This window comes from Artemia sp. Qi Xiang Cuo, chromosome 11 (genome assembly GCF_049724085.1).
Source record: "Artemia sp. Qi Xiang Cuo chromosome 11, ASM4972408v1, whole genome shotgun sequence".
Taxonomy (NCBI): domain Eukaryota; kingdom Metazoa; phylum Arthropoda; class Branchiopoda; order Anostraca; family Artemiidae; genus Artemia; species Artemia sp. Qi Xiang Cuo.
The window spans coordinates 11,279,191-11,297,197 of record NC_142804.1 but is presented as its reverse complement, the minus strand read 5'-3'; the positions used below and the strand labels follow the sequence as shown (position 1 = coordinate 11,297,197).

Genomic DNA, 18,007 nt, shown 5'->3' with positions numbered 1-18,007 from the left:
GTTACCATCATTACGTAAATTATTTTTTTTTTGTCGGTCCATGCAAAAAAAAAAATTCCTTTTTTTATTTTTAGATTTTAATCACAAAACAAATATCTAAAACCGAACTTCCCAGCGTCTCTCAAATTACAACACTTTTCCTTAAAAAGATCTAAATACACCAGAAATCACTTGTTGAAGGTTAAGGCATGTCAAGACTTCATCCAAGAAGTCTTTTAAATGTGTTACTAACCGATAGTCTCTTCGATAAATCAGAGAACATAGTTTTTTTCTGTGTCAATCTAGAAGTCTTTAATTGGCGTTACTTGAAAGATTGTTAGTTTTTAAAAAACTCACATGGGAGACCATAAACCGCCACCTGATCATCGATGGATATTGATTTACATGAGTCAAGCTCAAGAGAACATTTCCGTCGATAAATTAATTAACAGTCAAATTTTTAGGAGCATCTACAGTAACTTGAATGAAAAAGAGATTTGTTTTTGAAATTAGATCTATTCTTGGTTTGTCCTCGAGCATCATTCCCAAAGACAACTCCACCGTCTTAAGCTTGTTACCGTGTTTTGTAGATTATTTTTACAGCTAGCGCTACAGTACACTATTTTTACATCTTTTCAGCTACACTTTAGCGTAATTATACATTTGACAGCGTAAAACAAATTTTATATCTATAACACAATATTACCAATCTAGTGATTTTTAATGAGCCATTGATTCAGGAGAAGTAAGAGAGCTGGAAGACACATTCGGTAGTGTCAATCAGAAACATCTGATGGTAGATTTACGATAAGATGCCTACTATGAAATCAAGGTCAAAGGTCACCTCGAGCTATAAGGATCTTCTGAGCCGCTTTAATCATTTGTAATTCGATTTTAAACAACCTTTGAAAAAATTAACTTTAATTTAAAATATATAAACTCACAGTATAAACAACGTAGGTGTTTGTAGTACCTAGGTTATTAAATTAAAGAAAAAAAAAACATATAAGTCTAATAAAGCAGAAAAGGTAATAACAGAAAATTTAAAACGATTTTGGTGGATCGGGATGAGGCAGAAGGTCTGAGGACGGTCTGATTAAATTTTTTGTGTAAAAAATCAGGGTTAAAGGAATTTTTGGGTTTTTAAACCACCGCCCCCCCCCCGAAATGTTTGCCTGACTATTAAAAACGTAATAAAAATAGATATAAAAAATTGTTACGTTTTTTGAGGGTATTTTTGTGTAATTTGGGTATTTTGAATGTAATCCTGACAAATCTTTCGGAATATTACCAGAATCCAAGTAAACTAGCACCACTTGGTGGAAGTTATCATTATATGTTACAGTGGAACCCCTTGGAAAAATTAAAAATTAAATATTCAGTAACCAAAGTTAATTCAAGGCCGGTCACTGACCAGGGTATGCTGCACTTAGGTGACTGAATGACGGAAGAAAACTGGGTCACAGTCACTTCAGCTAAAGACTTGGATTCCCAAGTAGAAGAATTCCAGAATAAGTTTCTCCATTTACGGTTTGATTTTTAGGAGGTGATTTCACAAAATAAACAGATAAGCATCGTGCTACTTTAAATGGGTAGGTAAATCTGGTTTCTCTTCAGTCTGAAAAGTACAAAGTGACACACGAACAAACATTGAATAATTTTTTCTCAACGCCTACCTTTTCCAAAAACACAGCAAAACACACTTGTGATCGATCCCTGTTGTTTAACATAGTTGAAATGTCTGGAAATTAGGTCTTTGAGAATGACACCCCCTGAGGGCAAGGGTTTAAATTTATGCATTAGGGGCATATAAGGTTTTTGTAGACAATATAAATTCAAATTGAAAATGAAAGAAATATATATATATTTAATAACAGAAAAAACTAAAATACTTAAATTGTCATCTCTCGCAATCCTGTCCAACTATTTTATTTTGTATGCAAATCGTTGGTTTTAAATTTATTACTTTAGTATATCCGCTGATGACGGTTGCTGTATATGTGATTGAAATATCCATAATTTTTTAGTCATTGCATTATACTGTCTAATAAAAGGAATTATTTCTATTAGAAAAGCATTTATAAATAAAATAATAAAAATAAATAAAAAACACCAGCTGTAATTGGTTTATAACTTTCACAGAATGAATCTGGAGATCAGGTAATACTGCAGATGAGGGTGCATTATTCGACTAACAGTTGTTTTAAAAGATCAACACGCATGCAGATATTCAAATTGCATTAATTAAAATTCAAACATATTAATGTGAATCATCATGATTTAAAAGTCAATATTGATTTCCAATAAGGCAGATCTAAAATGAGTCACTAAATACCCAATATAAATAAATTTAAATAAAAAGTTAATCATGACTATCGTCACAGGACCATCAAGTGACGTAATCAGCAGTACCATTATAATCTCATCTCTCATTCACAGCAGCAACATTTATTTTATAAAGTGTGTATGAGGGCTGAGTTAGGATCATTACAGATGAGTGCTGCCAGTCGGTGATATTTTTGATTTTCCAGTTTGTAACCTTATATATTCGCCAAGAAAATTTGTAGAAAAATCCATGACCATTGTGATAGATCTCAAGCATTTTATAGATAATAACAATGTGTTCTAATATTTGAAGACAAACATAAAAATTAAAATATATATATCACAGGCACCTTTAGATTTTTTAAGCTATAACGGCCAGGCGTCTCAACGTTGGTCTGATTTATTTTTTTTTTTCCATTAGAAAATCACATTGACGTGGGAAGAATTTAAGAGAAAAAGAGAGCTATATAAAATTGAAATTGATACTTATAGTGCCATTACTACGTGTCAAAAGTGTTTGGAAGGCAACTAACACCCCTTCCGCGCCCACCATTTCCCCAAACACATCCAATCAAAATTTTCAGATAGCCATTTTGTTCTACGTAGTTGATTTCCAGACAGAAATTATGTTTTTGAGGAGGACACTCCCCCACGGCCCTCAGGGCATGGGTTGTAAGTTAAGCCCAGGGGAATATAAGTTTTTTTTTTAGATTTGTCGCATAAACTTAAAACAGGACTAATTAGTTTGGAAATTCAAAGGGCTAGTGCCATTTCTAATAGTCGAAAGTCTTTGGTGGGCAATAAACCCCCCCCCCATCTTCCGCCCCCCTTTTCCCCTACGGCATCCAAACAAACTTTTTAGAGTACTTTTTTTCTACGGTGTTAAAAGTGCTGGACATTAGGTTTTGTGGATGAAACCCCCCATAGCCCTCAGGGCAAGGGGGGTAAGTTATGCGCTGGGGGCATATGAGGCTTTTATAGAAAGCGTTGCCTTAGAAACTTTAAAAAGGGCTAAGTTGATTGGAAATTTAAATGGATAGTGCTCTTTTTAGTAGTCGAAAAGTAATTGAAAGTCAACTAACACCGCTTCCAAGCCCACCATTTCCCCAAACACATCAAATAAAGATTTTGAGATGTTCATTTTGTTCAACGTACTTGAAACTTCTGGAAATTATATATTTGAGCAGGGCACTCCCCCCAGACTCTTCAGGGTGAGGGTTATAAGTTATGCCAAGGGGGCATATATGGTTCTTATAAAAGGAGTGCTCATATATACTTCAAAGAGGAATCATTTGATTGGAAATTGAACGTTCTACTTGACTTTTAAAGTGTCAAAAGATATCAGAGGGTAACCCGCCCCCCCAAACCCTTTTTTACCCAATGCATCGATAAAAATTTTGTGACAGCTATTTTGTTAGAAAATAGTTCAAAGATCATATATCGAAACTCCGGTGTCAACACTAACCCCCAGGGCCCTGTGGCAGGCATTATGAGTAATGCTCTGGGGGCATATATAGTTCTTATGGAAGGGATGCTCGTATAAACTTCGGAGAGGGCTCGTTTAATTGGAAATTGAAAGTTCTTGTTCGCTTTTTGAGAGTCAAAAAGTGGAGGGCAACTAGCCCCCCCCCCATTCACGCCCTAAATGCATCAGATAAAGTTGTAATTCACTTTTTAAAAGTAAAAAAGGATTGGAGGGCAGGTAGCCTCCCCCCAATCTCCATTTATTTTTTTTCCCAGAGGCACTTCATATAGAAGGGATCGTCATATGAACTTCAAAGGGGGCTCATTCGATTGGAAATTTAGAGCTCTAGTGCCCTTTTTAAGAGTCAAAAGTGATCAGATGGCAACTAGCCCCCTCCCAAGCCTTTTTTCCCCAAATACATCTGATAAAAAATTCTAGTTAGCCATTTTGTTAAAAATGGTTCAATGATCATATAACAAAAACTCCTTTACGTATGTCCATTTCGTTAAAAATTGCTTAAATGTCAGATAAGAAAACCTCCTGTGTCAATGCACCCCCCCTCCGGGCCCGGAGACGGCGTTGTAAGTAGTGCTCTGGGGGCATATAGGGTTCTTATGGAAGCTATTCTCCCATAAACTTCAGAGGGCACATTTGATTGGAAATTGTAAGTTGTAGTTCACTTGTAAAGAGTCAAAAGATATCTGTTGGCAACTAACCCACCTCCTCCATGCTTTTTTTCCTCAAACTCATCCGATAAGAACTTAGAGATAGTAATTTTTTTTTTAATAGTTCAAAGGTCAGATAAAAAAAAACTTCAGTGTCAAAACAACCCCCCAGGACCCGGGGCGCAGGCATTTTTTTGTCAGAAATAGTTCAAACATCACATGTTAAAACTCCGGGTCGACGCAACCCCCCAGGTCCCAGGGACACGTGTTGTATGTTATACTCTGGGGATATATATGGTTCTTATATGAGGGATATTCGTAAAAAACTTCAGAGAGGGCTCATTTAATTGAAAATAGAAAGTTATAGTTCACTTTTAAAGAGTCAGAGACTGAAGAGCAATTAGCCCCCCCCCCCCCCAAAGCCCTTTTTCCCCAAACCCATGAGATAAAAATTTTGACATAGCCATTTTGTTAAAAATAGATCAAACATCAGATAATAAAATCTCCGAGGTTGACCGAAACCCATTTTGTCACTTTGATATTGCTGCTTTGATACCAGTTTTGACACTTTGATGAACATTTGATTTTTTTTTTTAAGTTTGATTTTGAAACAAGAAATGTTTAAAAACTTGAAACTTGTTCTAATCAAAAACGAACAAAAATTAATTTAAAAAAAACTTTCTGAAACAAAAGTTTTTCAAAGAAAAGTAAAGTCCCTTTTAAACATAAGTTCAGCAGATACAAATATTTGTTAAAATTCAAACTCAAAACGGACAGAAATTACTATTAAAGAATAAATGAAACCCAAAACGAACATAAATCAAATGAACACCACTTGCACTGATTTCACCATATTTCTACTCTGAAAACCCCCATTTCTTAGTAGATAGTAGATTCAGCTTCCCCTTGGATAAATTACCTATACTCTCTGGGAATAACAGCTTATAACTTGATGAAGAATAATAATAAAAAAAAAATCTAGCAAAAACAATGTCGACAAATCCCACCTTAAAATTGTGCATAAATCAGAAACAGAGACAAAAGGAAGAAATGAAGTAAAGAAAATAAAGAATAAAGAAAAGATATCTGAGGGCAATTAACCCACCTCCTCCATGCTTTTTTTTTCCTCAAACTCATCCGATAAGAACTTTGAGATAGTAATTTTTTTTAAATAGTTCAAAGGTCAGATAACAAAAACTCCAGTGTCGAAACACCCCCCAGGGCCCGGGGCGCAGGCATTGTTTTGTCAAAAATAGTTCAAATATCACATGTTAAAACTCCGGGGTCGACACAACCCCCCCAGGGCCCAGGGACACGTGTTGTAAGTTATACTCTGGGGATATATATGGTTCTTATATGAGGGATATTCGTATAAACTTCAGAGAGGGCTCATTTAACTGAAAATAGGAAGTTATAGTTCACTTTTTAAGAGTCAGAAGAGACTGAAGAGCAATTAGCCCCCCCCCCCAAAGCCCTGTTTCCCCCAACCCATCCGATAAGAATTTTGAGATAGCCATTTTGTTAAAAATAGATCAAACAGCAGATAATAAAATCTCCGAGGTTGACCCAAACCCATTTTGTCACTTTGATATTGCTGCTTTGATACCAGTTTTGACACTTTGATGAACATTTAATTTTTTTTTTAAGTTTGATTTTGAAACAAGAAATTTTTAAAAACTTGAAACTTGTTCTAATCAAAAACGAACAAAAATTAATTAAAAAAAAACTTTCTGAAAAACAAGTTTTTCAAAGAAAAGTAAAGGCCCTTTTAAACATAAGTTCAGCAGATACAAATATTTGTTAAAATTCAAACTCAAAACGGACAGAAATTACTATTAAAGAATAAATAAAACCCAAAATAATCATAAATTAAATGAACTATCATAGCAAAAAACATACAACAAGTAATAATATAAATGAATAAATAGATCTTAAAGCAAGTAATGCTTAGATTGAATATGAAAATCAAGCTGAAGACGAAAAAAAAATTTGGCTATTGAAGTATAAATTAAAACTTGAAACGAACAGAAATTAAATAAACAATAAATGAAACAGACATACAATGGATAGTAATATAAATGAATACGCAAATCTTAAAACGAGTGAAACTTAAACTGAATATGCAAATCAAGCTTAAACATCAGTTTAAAAATTTATTTCACTGATTTTATTTTTATTTTCAATGCTGTAAGAACTGGAAAATGAAATATTTGTAATATAATTCGTTTTCAGTTAAGCGCAAATGACGCAGTAGGCTTTTGCTTTTTATTTACAGTCAAGGAAGGGGGCTGTATTCAAGCTCTTGTTTGTAGTAAAGCTATTTTCGTCTTGAACAACTTTAGAAAGAGCTAATAAATTAAACTGAATATTTGATGTATAATGATATTAATTACTGAAAGCTCATCAGTTCAAAATTTTAGTATAATTTTAATGTTTATTTTCAATATTAAGCACAAAAGAAAATATTTGTCATAAAATTGGTTTTCAGTAGTGCCAATGACGCAGTAGGTTTTAGACTTTTACAGTGATAGAAAGAGGCAGTACCCAAACTCTTGTTTGTAGTGATTTTTGTTCGTTCCAAGCTGGATTTTCATATTCTATTCAAGTTTCACTCGTTTTAAGATTTATTTAATAATTTACATTAATATCTATTGTATGTGTGCTAACATTGATTGTTTATTTAATTTCTGTTAGTTTTAAGTTTCATTTACACTTCAATAGCAAAATATTTTTTTTTCATTTTAAGCTTGATTTTCATGTTCAATCAAGTTTTACTCTCTTTAAGAGCTATTTACTCATTTATAATATTACTTGTTGTATGTTTTTTGCTATGATTCTTTAATTAATTTCTGTTCGTTTTAAGTTTGTATTTTAGTATGTATTTGTATCTTCTGAGCTTTAAGTTTAAAATGGCCTTTACTTTTCTTTGAAAAACTTATTTTTCGGAAAGTTTTACCACTTGCACTGATTACGCTTTATTTCTACTCTGAAAACCCCCATTTCTTTGTAGATAGTAGATTCAGCTTCCACAAATCCCACCTTAAAATCGTGCATAAATCAGAAACAGAGACAAAAGGAAGAAATGAAGTAAAGAAAGACAGACAAGCGTAAAAAGTAGCCTAGAAATATTCTATAAACTCTTGAAAAAAATACTTACTTCCCACTTGATTTTCAACACATTTGCCTTGTAATTCTTGAAACGAATATTTTTGGGATTTGAATATGGCACATCTGGTGGAGCTGTGCAAACCTCAGACTGTTCTGAGGGGATGGATCCTCCTATAATATTGGCTGCCTTGACACGGAAACTGCTGTTCGACCACGGAGACAGTGGTGCCTGAAATTCAAACACCTTCAAATGAAAACTTAAATATACACTTGCAAGAAATCCTAAGAATAACCAAAAAATTAATAGCCCCTCCTGCATACTATCCATAAGCCTCACAGACATAGGAAGGAGAATGCTCGCTTTAACATGTCACACTCAATCTGAAAACAAAAAAAAAAAAACTTTTTTGGTACATTCTATAATGCATTATTTAAGAGTCTTTCAAACAGAGGTGCTGACAAAATTTTCGGTTGAAATATTTGGCCAAATCACGGCTGGTCCCTCCTACCTTTAACGAAGTAAAAAATGTCTCTGCAAATGTTCCTAACATACACACTAGACGACCCATAGGAATACAATGGGTTGTTTTGGGACGATATATAAAATAACTTATGGTTGTATATATGAGAAAAGCAGGTGAACTTCCCACAAGTTTTTTAAACTGAAAGTAAGGAGCGACATTAAAACTTAAAACGAACAGAAATTATTCCGTATATAAAAGGGGCTGTCCCCTCCTCAACGCCTCGCTCTTTACGCTAACGTTTGACTTTCTCACAACACTATTTTTGTTAAACAGTAAAATGCTTTAGCGTAAAGAGCGAGGCGTTGAGGAGGGCATAAACTATATGTTCAGTTTTGTTGAAAGGTTCAGTTTACATACAAATAGCAAGCGAAACTATGGATTTTTAAGTGGGGAAAAATATATAAATTTTATTTTTCATAGAAATACTATGTCAGAAAAAAACAACCAGAAATTAATAAGAAAAAAAACTTCCCACAAAACAAGTTTTTCAAAGAAAATTAAAAAGTTCCATTAAACCAAAAATGAGGAGAAATTAAGATGAATAATCTTCCAAGCGTAAAATTATCAAAATCAATAAATAAATGAAACTTAAAATGAAAACGAACAGAAAGTACAATAAATAACAGAGTCAAACCCAAAACGAGCAAAAATTAGCATGTGTAGGGCTGACAACCTCCCAGTATTCTAAAGGACACCCTAGACGTTCAATAATTTTTATCAAAAGCCTGTCAATCCATTGATGTGGGCTTCAATCAACCTTCAATCGACTCGAAAATAGACTCTTCAATCTTGACCAAAGCTAATCTCACGGCCATATTTATAGTTTCAGTTCAGAGCCGGGTAGTGAATTTCTATCGTGTGTGAAATGCAGAATAATGATTTGGCTATTGTAGTATGTACTTTGGTTGCGCTAAAGCGGGAAAAAATTTCATGAAGCCTTAAAATAGAGCTATTTATTTTCTACTATAGATTGTCTCATGCAAGGAGAGTAGTCTAAATTTTTTTCGGAATTCTAACAAAACGATTCAAAATATTTCAAAGAGAAATTAAATTTGAGTCAAACAAAGAAAGAAAAATTGTTTTTGGCATGCTGTCATCTGCACAATAATTTGAGCTGGAGAACTAGACCTCACTATTTATAAAATCAAGACGTTGATGTTGAAGAAGTCTGGACAGGTGCTGTGGAACCTGGATCATGAAGACGAGACACTAAACTGATGTCACAACTTAAAAAAACCAAAGGCAACTCTACAATTGAGGCAAAAAAACAAGGGACAACTGCTGCGAATTCTTTAACATCGGCGGATCTCTACCATGGCAAAGCAAGTGTCTGGACAATTAGCCATCAACGTTATAGTGTTTTTGTTAGTTTTCTTAATTTGTATAAAATGTCGTATGAACAGATAAAATGTTGAAAAAAAATCTGAAGTATTAATGAAAGAATAGGGGTGTTTTTTTTATCGTATTTCGTGCCCCTCCGTACATAAATGCAATAGTAACTCGATTATTCGTCAATCTTTAATAGTTGTTTCCTGTGTGTGATTAGTGTGTTATGGACAAAGAAAATCGAGTTAAACAACAGGCAACGAAAAGGTTCGCTCGTAGCATAGAAAAAAAAACTGGTGTGGTGGTTGAGAAGAGCATCTTCAAAATTTGCCAATTAAGGGTAGAAAGAAAGCAACTAACTTAACCCGGCTTTCCTTATTTCCAAATGGACTGAATAATCGGTTCTTGGCGTTAAACCCCCGGAAAATCCCCCCCACCCCCTCACAGAAAATAAGATTTTTAAATTTAAGAATTTTATGAGTTTGTTAATTTCGGTGAGAAGTGCTAAGGAAAGGGAAAAAGAGGAATTTAAATCATAAGTATCTTAAAACTTAAAACTGCAAATCCATTTTAGTTGAAATGACTCCCATAGGGACTTACGCAATTTTTCGCAGTAGTGGGTGCCAAATTAGTAAAAAAAAAGAAGAGAAAAGTAATAGCAAAAAATCATCAAAATTAAGTTAAAAACATGGTACCAAAAAGTTTAAAAGGGTTTAGCTTGCCTTCGAAAGGATAGTTGGCTTTGGGAACCAAGAAGTTTTTATTGTTCAAGGTTTTACGGACAAAAACGTTATCAAATTCTACGAGTTTTTTACGGGTGGTGGTAAAGTTTTGTATAGAATTAAAAAAAGCTTATCATTTGAATTAAACGGTCATTGTGTTCCAGGAATAGTTCTTAAAGAATTGGGACAAAAACTCAAAACTTTAACGTAAAGAGAAAGGTCTTGAGGAGGGGCCAACCCTTTTTATATACCAATAATTTCTGTTCGTTTTACTATCAAAAGAATAATTACGCTAAAGAATATATGAAACTTAAAGGGAATATAATAGCATCTCTTACTCTAGCGGTATCTTACCAACAATAGATAAACTAAAATCTGCTTTTTTTTATTTTTAACGATAAATATTATAAAACCACTTTTATCTTAAAAATTTGGGGGAAATGGGAGTTGAGTTATATTTTAATGTAAAAGACTTCACTAAGCAATTGAGCAGTTGTTTGGTAAGTAGTGTTTACCAGCCTGAAAACAAAGAACCATGTAATAAAAAAAATTAAAAAATAAAATATAACCTAGTTGATTAACACGATTAATCAGTGTTAGTTTTTTTTTGAATTTTTTAGTTCACGGTGGCCAAAAAAGTGTTTTTATTTGTTTTTTTTTGCTGTCGACCAGAGCGTCCCCATTTAAAGTATTCAAGTTTTTTATTTTATCTAATGTGTCGGGGTTTCTACCGGGGGGATACTGTTGTAAACCACAGAGAACTTTATTAATTTTAATTGTAAAAACGGTGTGCAAAACACAAGTAAAAATAATCTAACAATCATGTACAAAAAACGATGCTGCCGGTGTCGTGGTCTGTGGGAATGATGCTAGAGGACAAACAAAGAATAGATATCCTTTCAAAAATACATCCCTTTTTCATTCTAGTTAGTGTAGAGGCTCCTATAATTTTGACTCTTAAGTAATTTACCGACGGAACGGTTCTATTGAGCTGGACTCATGTAAATCAAGATCCTTCGATCATCAGATGGTTGTTTCGGGGCTCCCATGTGAGTTTTGTAAAAACTAACAATCTTTCAATTAACGCCAATTAAAGACTTCTAGATTGACACAGAAAAAAACAAGGTTATCTGATTTCTCGAAGAGACTAACGGTTAGTAACACAATTAAAAGACTTTTTGGATGAAGTATGTACATGGGTTTCCATTAAAAAAGGGACTTCTTGTGTATTTAGAGCTTTTTAATGAAAAGTTAAGGGACTTTGAGAGCCTAGTGGCAGCACGGATCAATACGGGCTAAATTTCTTGAAATATATTCGATTTTCCAAAAAGAGGAGAATTTCACGTTTCCAAAAACTCACGTGTCCGAAATTGATGTAACCAATATTTTTAAATACTTTCTTTGCCTTTATATGCTGATCAAAAGGGGCCTCCATTGCTCCTGCCTAAATACCCTTTAGGTTTTAGGCGACTAGGGAAAGTTTTTTTTGCCAGTTTTAGGCACTTAATACTGATTCAACCAAACTTCCAAATGTTATGTCTTTATTAGGGTCTACCTGGCCCTGTCCACACACACACTCTAAAGTATCAAGACTATTTGAGACTGAACAAATTTGGGGTTCATGAATTGATAAGCCAAAAACTAGTCTCAATCTTTGAAAAAGCAGTAATATTCTTTTTCGCGTCTTTCATCGTTTTTTTTTTACTGGAATTAATCCTTTTCGTTAATACGATGCAATTATGTTTAATCACGTTTTTATTCCCGGGGCTCTTTACAAAGATTATTTTCGCTCCATTCTATTCTCTATTTCTATTTATTCTATTTATTTTCTATTTATTCATTTACTATTAGTTATTTACCATTCTATTTATTTACTATTTTCGCTCCATTCTTACTGTTCGTTATTACAAACTGTTTCATATCTAAGCACATAAATCCAAAAACTTAAAGAATAGGACGTTAAAAAATAGGACATTATTTCTCTTACTTTAGATAGACCGTCATCAGAATAATACTGAAATTAAACTTAACTTAGAATACTTACAGTAAATATTCTATCAGTAGCAGGAACACTTTCAAAGGGACTATACCATAACTCCGGAGTAAACGAATTTCGTACTTCAATTGTGAAATAGATAATTGGGCTGTGATTGTCGCCCTGAGGAATCCATTCAATAATGGCATTTCTTGGGTTGCACTGTACATCAACCAACTTGGGAGCATTAGGTACATCTGAAAACGAAGAGAACTTTACAAAAAATTGCAACATAAAACCCTCTTTCCTGTTCAAAAGTTAAAAACTTTTTCCTTAAAATAAGTCTTACAAAGAAAAGCAAAAAGCTCCATTAAACCAAAAATTAGGAGAAATAAGGTCAAACAAGCTTCCAAGTGTAAAAATACCACAAATCATCATCAATAAAAAATGAAACTCAAAACGAACACAAATTACAATAAATCAGCAAGCCAAATTCAAAACGAGCAAAAACTAACATTAGTAGGGTTGACATCCCCCATGCTCTCTTAAGACCAGAACATAATTAGCACTTTGTTGGAAAACATATCATGGACTGTCAGTTTAATATATATATACTGATATTTATTACTGGAATTCTAAATAATTTTTTATTTATGAAAATGAACAAAAGTGAAAATACCCTTTAGGTATTTTGTTTTCAGTAAAGTGTCAATTATGTTCTGACCTTTGAGGACACCCTAGACGGTCAATCATTTTTATCAAAAACCTCTGTCAATCGATTGACGTAAGCATGATTGACCGTCTTGGAACCTGTTTGACGTTTCTGTCAAGCGTTGACGGCGACTGATAGAAAGTTTGAATGACCCAATCGGTTGACGAGGGTGATTACCCGTCAACAGCATGGAAGATATAAACAAAAATGTGGAGCGCGAGTTTGTTTGTTTATTAATTGAGTTATACAAGGAAAATCCTGAGTTTTGGAATGTTAAAAGTAAAGACTATTCTAGCCGAGACAAGAAAAGGGCAGCATTGGGCAGGATATTGCAGGCGGTAAAGATATTGATACCCGATTATACAGTTCTTATACTAAAAAAGAAATTAATGCTTTAAGAACCAATTTCAATCGCGAATACAAGGCGATCGACCAAAAAAAGAAGTCTGGAGCGTCAGCAGATGACATCCCACAACCGTCCCTGTGGCACTACAATGACCTTTTATTCATCAGGGATCAGATTGAAATTGCTGAAACAGAAGCACCAGACGTAAGAATTTTACTTTACTGTACTAGCAGTAGAAACCCGATTATTCGGTGGGCGGTGTTTCCCCCCTCCCTCTGGAAAATACCACCCACGGAAAATAACACCCCTATGCGCCTGGTTGGTCTCTAATCCCTTTGCACTTTACAAAAAAGGACTAGAACTCTCAATTTCTGATCTAATGAGCACACTCCGAAATTTCTGCGATCATGACGTGGAGGAAGGAGCTGTACCCCTTCTATACAAAATATATTCTGCTCATTTTGGGAATTAATGTTACTCTTTACTTACATAATATCAGCGTAGACCAGAATTATTCACAGAAATCATGAGGGAGTTTTTAAAGTTTCTTTTGTACACCTCTCGCCTCCCAAAAAACCTTTGCTGGAAAATACCCTTTTGCTGGGTTTTTCATGGAAAAAGTTTCCACGGAGGAGATTACCGGCATGACTTTAAAACCCATCAAAAATTAAAGTTTTTTTTGCAAATTGAAGTGTGCTAAAAAAAATTCACTCAAGTTCATCTGCAAGAAACTTTTTCGGTGGAATTTTCAGCTAGAATGCAATTGCCTGGGGGAAATTTCCCCAGTGAGGGAGGGGGAGGCCATTTTGCGTGAAAAGAACATTCCGTGGAGTGATTTTCCATAGGAGAAAGGAAATTTCTGAAGGGAGAGCCGGACTTCCTTTTAATATTTAAAAATGATCAGAAATTAAATTTAGAAACAACAGTTTTTACACTGAAAGTAAGGAGCAATATCAACACTTAAAACGAATAGAAATTATTGATATATAAAAAGGGTTGGCACCTCCTCAAGACCTTTCTCTTTACGTTAAAGTTTTGAGTTTTTGTCCCAATTCTTTAAGAATATTAAAACGAATAGAAATTATTGGTATATAAAAAGGGTTGGCCCCTCCTCAAGACCTTTCTCTTTACGTTAAAGTTTTGAGTTTTTGTCCCAATTCTTTAAGAACTATTCCTGGAACACAATGACCGTTTAATTCAAATGATAAGCTTTTTTTAATTCTAGACAAAACTTTGCCACCACCCGTAAAAAACTCGTAGAATTTGATAACGCTTTTGTCCGTAATAACTTGAACAATAAGAACTTCTTGGTTCCCAAAGCCAACTATCCTTTCGAAGGCAAGCTAAACCCTTTTAACCTTTTGGTACCATGTTTTTAGCTCAATTTGGTGATTTTTTGCCATTATTTTTCTTTTCTTTTTTACTAATTTGGCACCCGCTACTGCGAAAAATTGCAGAAGTCCCTATGAGAGTCATTTCAACTAAAATCGATTTGCGGTTTTAAGTTTTAAGATATTTATGATGTAAATTCCTCTTTTTCCCTTTCCTTAGCACTTCTCACCGAAACTAAAAAACTCATAAAATTCTTCAATTTAAAAACCATATTTTCTGTGAGGGGGGGGGGGGGGTTTCCGGGGGTTAAACGCCAAGAACCGATTATTTAGTCCATTTGGAAATAAGGATGGCCAGGTTAAGTTAGTTGCTTTCTTTCTACCCTTAATTGGTACATTTTGAAGATGCTCTTCTCAACCACAACACCAGTTTTTTTTTTCTATGCTACGAGCGAACCTTTTCGTTGCCTGTTGTTTAACTCGATTTCCTTTGTCCATAACACAATAATCACACAGAAAACAACTGTTAAAGATTGACGAATAATCAAGTTACTATTGCATTTATGTATGGAGGGGCACGAAATACAATAAAAAAACACACCCATTCTTTCATTATTAATTCAGATTTTTTTTCAACATTTTATCTGTTCATACGACATTTTATACAAATTAAGAAAACTAACAAAAAACTATAACGTTGGTGGCTAATTGTCCAGACACTTGCTTTGCCATGGTACAGATCCGCCGATGTTAAAACATTCGCAGCAGTTGTCCCTTCCCTCAATTGTAGAGTTGCCTTTGGTTTTTTGAAGTTGTGACATCAGTTTAGTGTCTTGTCTTCATGATCCAGGTTCCACAGCACCTGTTCAGACTTCTTCAACATCAACGTCTTGATTTTATAAATAGTGAGGTCTACATCTCCAGCTCAAATTATTGTGCAGATGACAGCAAATTATTGTGCAGATGACAGCATACCAAAACAATTTTTCTTGCTTTGTTTGGCTCAAATTTAATTTCTCTCTTAAATATTTTGAATCGTTTTGTTAGAATTCCCAAAAAAATTTAGACTACTCTCCTTGCATGAGACAATCTATAGTAGAAAATTGTTTTCACGTCCGTCAAAATAGGTCTATTTTAAGGCCTCATGAAATTTTTTCCCGATTTAGCGCAACCAAAGTACATACTAGAATAGCCAAATCATTATTATTCTACATTTCACACACGATAGAAATTCACTACCCGGCTCTGAACTGAAACTAAAAATATGGCCGTGAGATTAGCTTTGGTCAAGATTGAAGAGTTGATTTTCGAGTCGATTGAAGGTTGATTGAAGCCCACATCAATGGATTGACAGAGGCTTTTGATGAAAATGATTGACTGTCTAGGGTGTCCTTTAGAATACTGGGAGGTTGTCAGCCCTACACATGCTAATTTTTGCTCGTTTTGGGTTTGACTCTGTTTTTTATTGTACTTTCTGTTCGTTTTCATTTTAAGTTTCATTTATTTATTTATTGTGATAATTTTACGCTTGGAAGATTATTTATCTTAATTTCTCCTCATTTTTGGTTGGATGGAACTTTTTACTTTTCTTTGAAAAACTTGTTTTGTGGGAAGTTTTTTTTCTTATTAATTTCTGGTCGTTTTTTCCTGATATAGTATTTCTATGAAAAATAAAATTTATATATTTTTTCCCACTTAAAAATCCATAGTTTCGCTTGCTATTTGTATGCAAACTGAACCTTTCAACAAAACTGAACAAATAGTTCTCTTAAAATTTTGATGGGATTTGTTTCGGGGTATGATGGGCTTGTGAGCGAGGCTGGTTGCCCTCCAGTCACTTTCAACTCTTAAAAATGGCGCTAGAACTTCCAATCAAATGAGTCTTATCCAATCCGAAGTTTATGCGACCACCTGTTCCAAAAGAACTTATATGTCCCAGAGCAGAGCTTACAACCCTTGCCCCTGGGCTCTAGGGAAGTGTGTTAAACCCAAAAGCCTTATTATGAGATCTTAGGACAATTTTTTTCAGCAAAAAATATCTCAAAATTTCTATCGGATACGTTTGAGGGAAATAAGACGTGAGGGAAGGGAGAAATACTAGTTGCCCCCGATCACTTTGACTCTTAAAAAAGGGTGCTAGAAGTTCTGATTTTCAATCCAATGTGACCCCTCCGAAGATAACTCCGAAGCTATCTCAAAATTTATATCTGATACATCTGAGGGGAAAAAAACGCAAGAGAGAGAGGGGGGGTCTAGTTGCCTTCCAATTACTTTGACATTCAAAAAGGAAACTAGGACTTCTGATTTCCAACTGAACGATGCACATATAATGTTAATACGATAAACACCCACCTTTTCCAGAAAAACCCCCGAGAACCAGGGGGAAGGGTCATCCCTAAAGACGTACTTACTGGACCTTTCAAATATGCACAATAAAATGGATATCTCAAAATTTTGATTGGATATGTTTGGGGAAATGATTGGCAGGAAGGAGGGGGGCTGATTGCCCTCCAATCACTTCCAACAATTAGAAGGGGCACTAAAACTTCTGATTTCCAATCCAATGAGCGCCCTTCGAGGGTAATACGACCATCCTTTTTGTACATACCTTATATCTCCCCGGGGCATAACTTACAACCCTTACCCCGAGGGTTGTGGGAAAGTTGTCATCTTCAAAAACATAATTACTGGATTTTCAGTTATGCTTATTAAAATTGATATCTCAAAATCTTGATTGGATGTATTTGGAGAAATGATGGGCATAAGGGGGGGCTGTCGTCCAATTAACTGAAATCCAAGCAACTGAATCCCTGTAACCGAACCCCCGTACAACTTAACCTCCATGTAACTAAACCCACGTGCAACTTAACCTCCTTGCAACTGAACCTTCATACTTAATTTTTCAGTATTCTAAAAATGCAAGATAACATCATGGGCTAAAACACCACTAGAATCTTTACATGTCCTATCTCGAATTTTTTTAGTTTCGTATTTTGAAGTCATTAAAGAAATGCCTGTCAAGGTGAACAATCAAAAAGCTCTGTTTTATTGTCGCCGTGATAGACTAGAAGCTATGAATTCGAGAGAAACTTTCCAGGAACGGACAGTTTAAAAACTCTCCGTTTAACCTGTAGAGTTTAAAATTTGAAAATATAGAAGATGAATGGACTAATGCAAGGAAGATTGTTTGAGAAGTTGCTGATTGGTGTCTTAGGAGAGAAAGTTATAAACGCAGCTAAAGATGTTAGTGAAAATGCCTTATGTTTAATGGAGAGGAGGAGGGGCCAATACAAGAATTATATGAGTGATAGAGTGATAGAAGAAAATAAGAGGAATGTAAAGAGAGTGGAGAAAGCATTAAAATGTGAATAGAGGAGGTGTGATTTAAGTAGTGGCCATGGATGACACTGGTCAAGATTTGGAAGATGAAGCCAGACGGCATAATAGTTTCATCTAGTACTCGCATGTTAATAACTTGAGAGGATATAGGCATATGCAGGAACTTGTCCCCGTTTAAGATAGGAAGGAG

At 34.6% G+C, this 18,007-nt stretch overlaps 1 protein-coding gene across 1 annotated transcript in view; it reads right to left on the bottom strand.

Annotated features, from left to right (window-relative positions):
* Positions 1 to 873: 873 nt before the first annotated feature.
* Positions 874 to 18,007, bottom strand: part of LOC148946632 (neuroglian-like) — a 30,649-nt gene continuing 13,515 nt past the window's right edge. Inside the window, exons 5-7 of the mRNA XM_089096374.1 lie at positions 12,159 to 12,346; positions 7,592 to 7,771; positions 874 to 882 (exon numbers count right to left, since the gene is read on the bottom strand). Coding sequence (XP_088952500.1) covers positions 874 to 882; positions 7,592 to 7,771; positions 12,159 to 12,346 — 377 coding nt within the window. The remainder of the gene's footprint in view (positions 883 to 7,591; positions 7,772 to 12,158; positions 12,347 to 18,007) is intronic.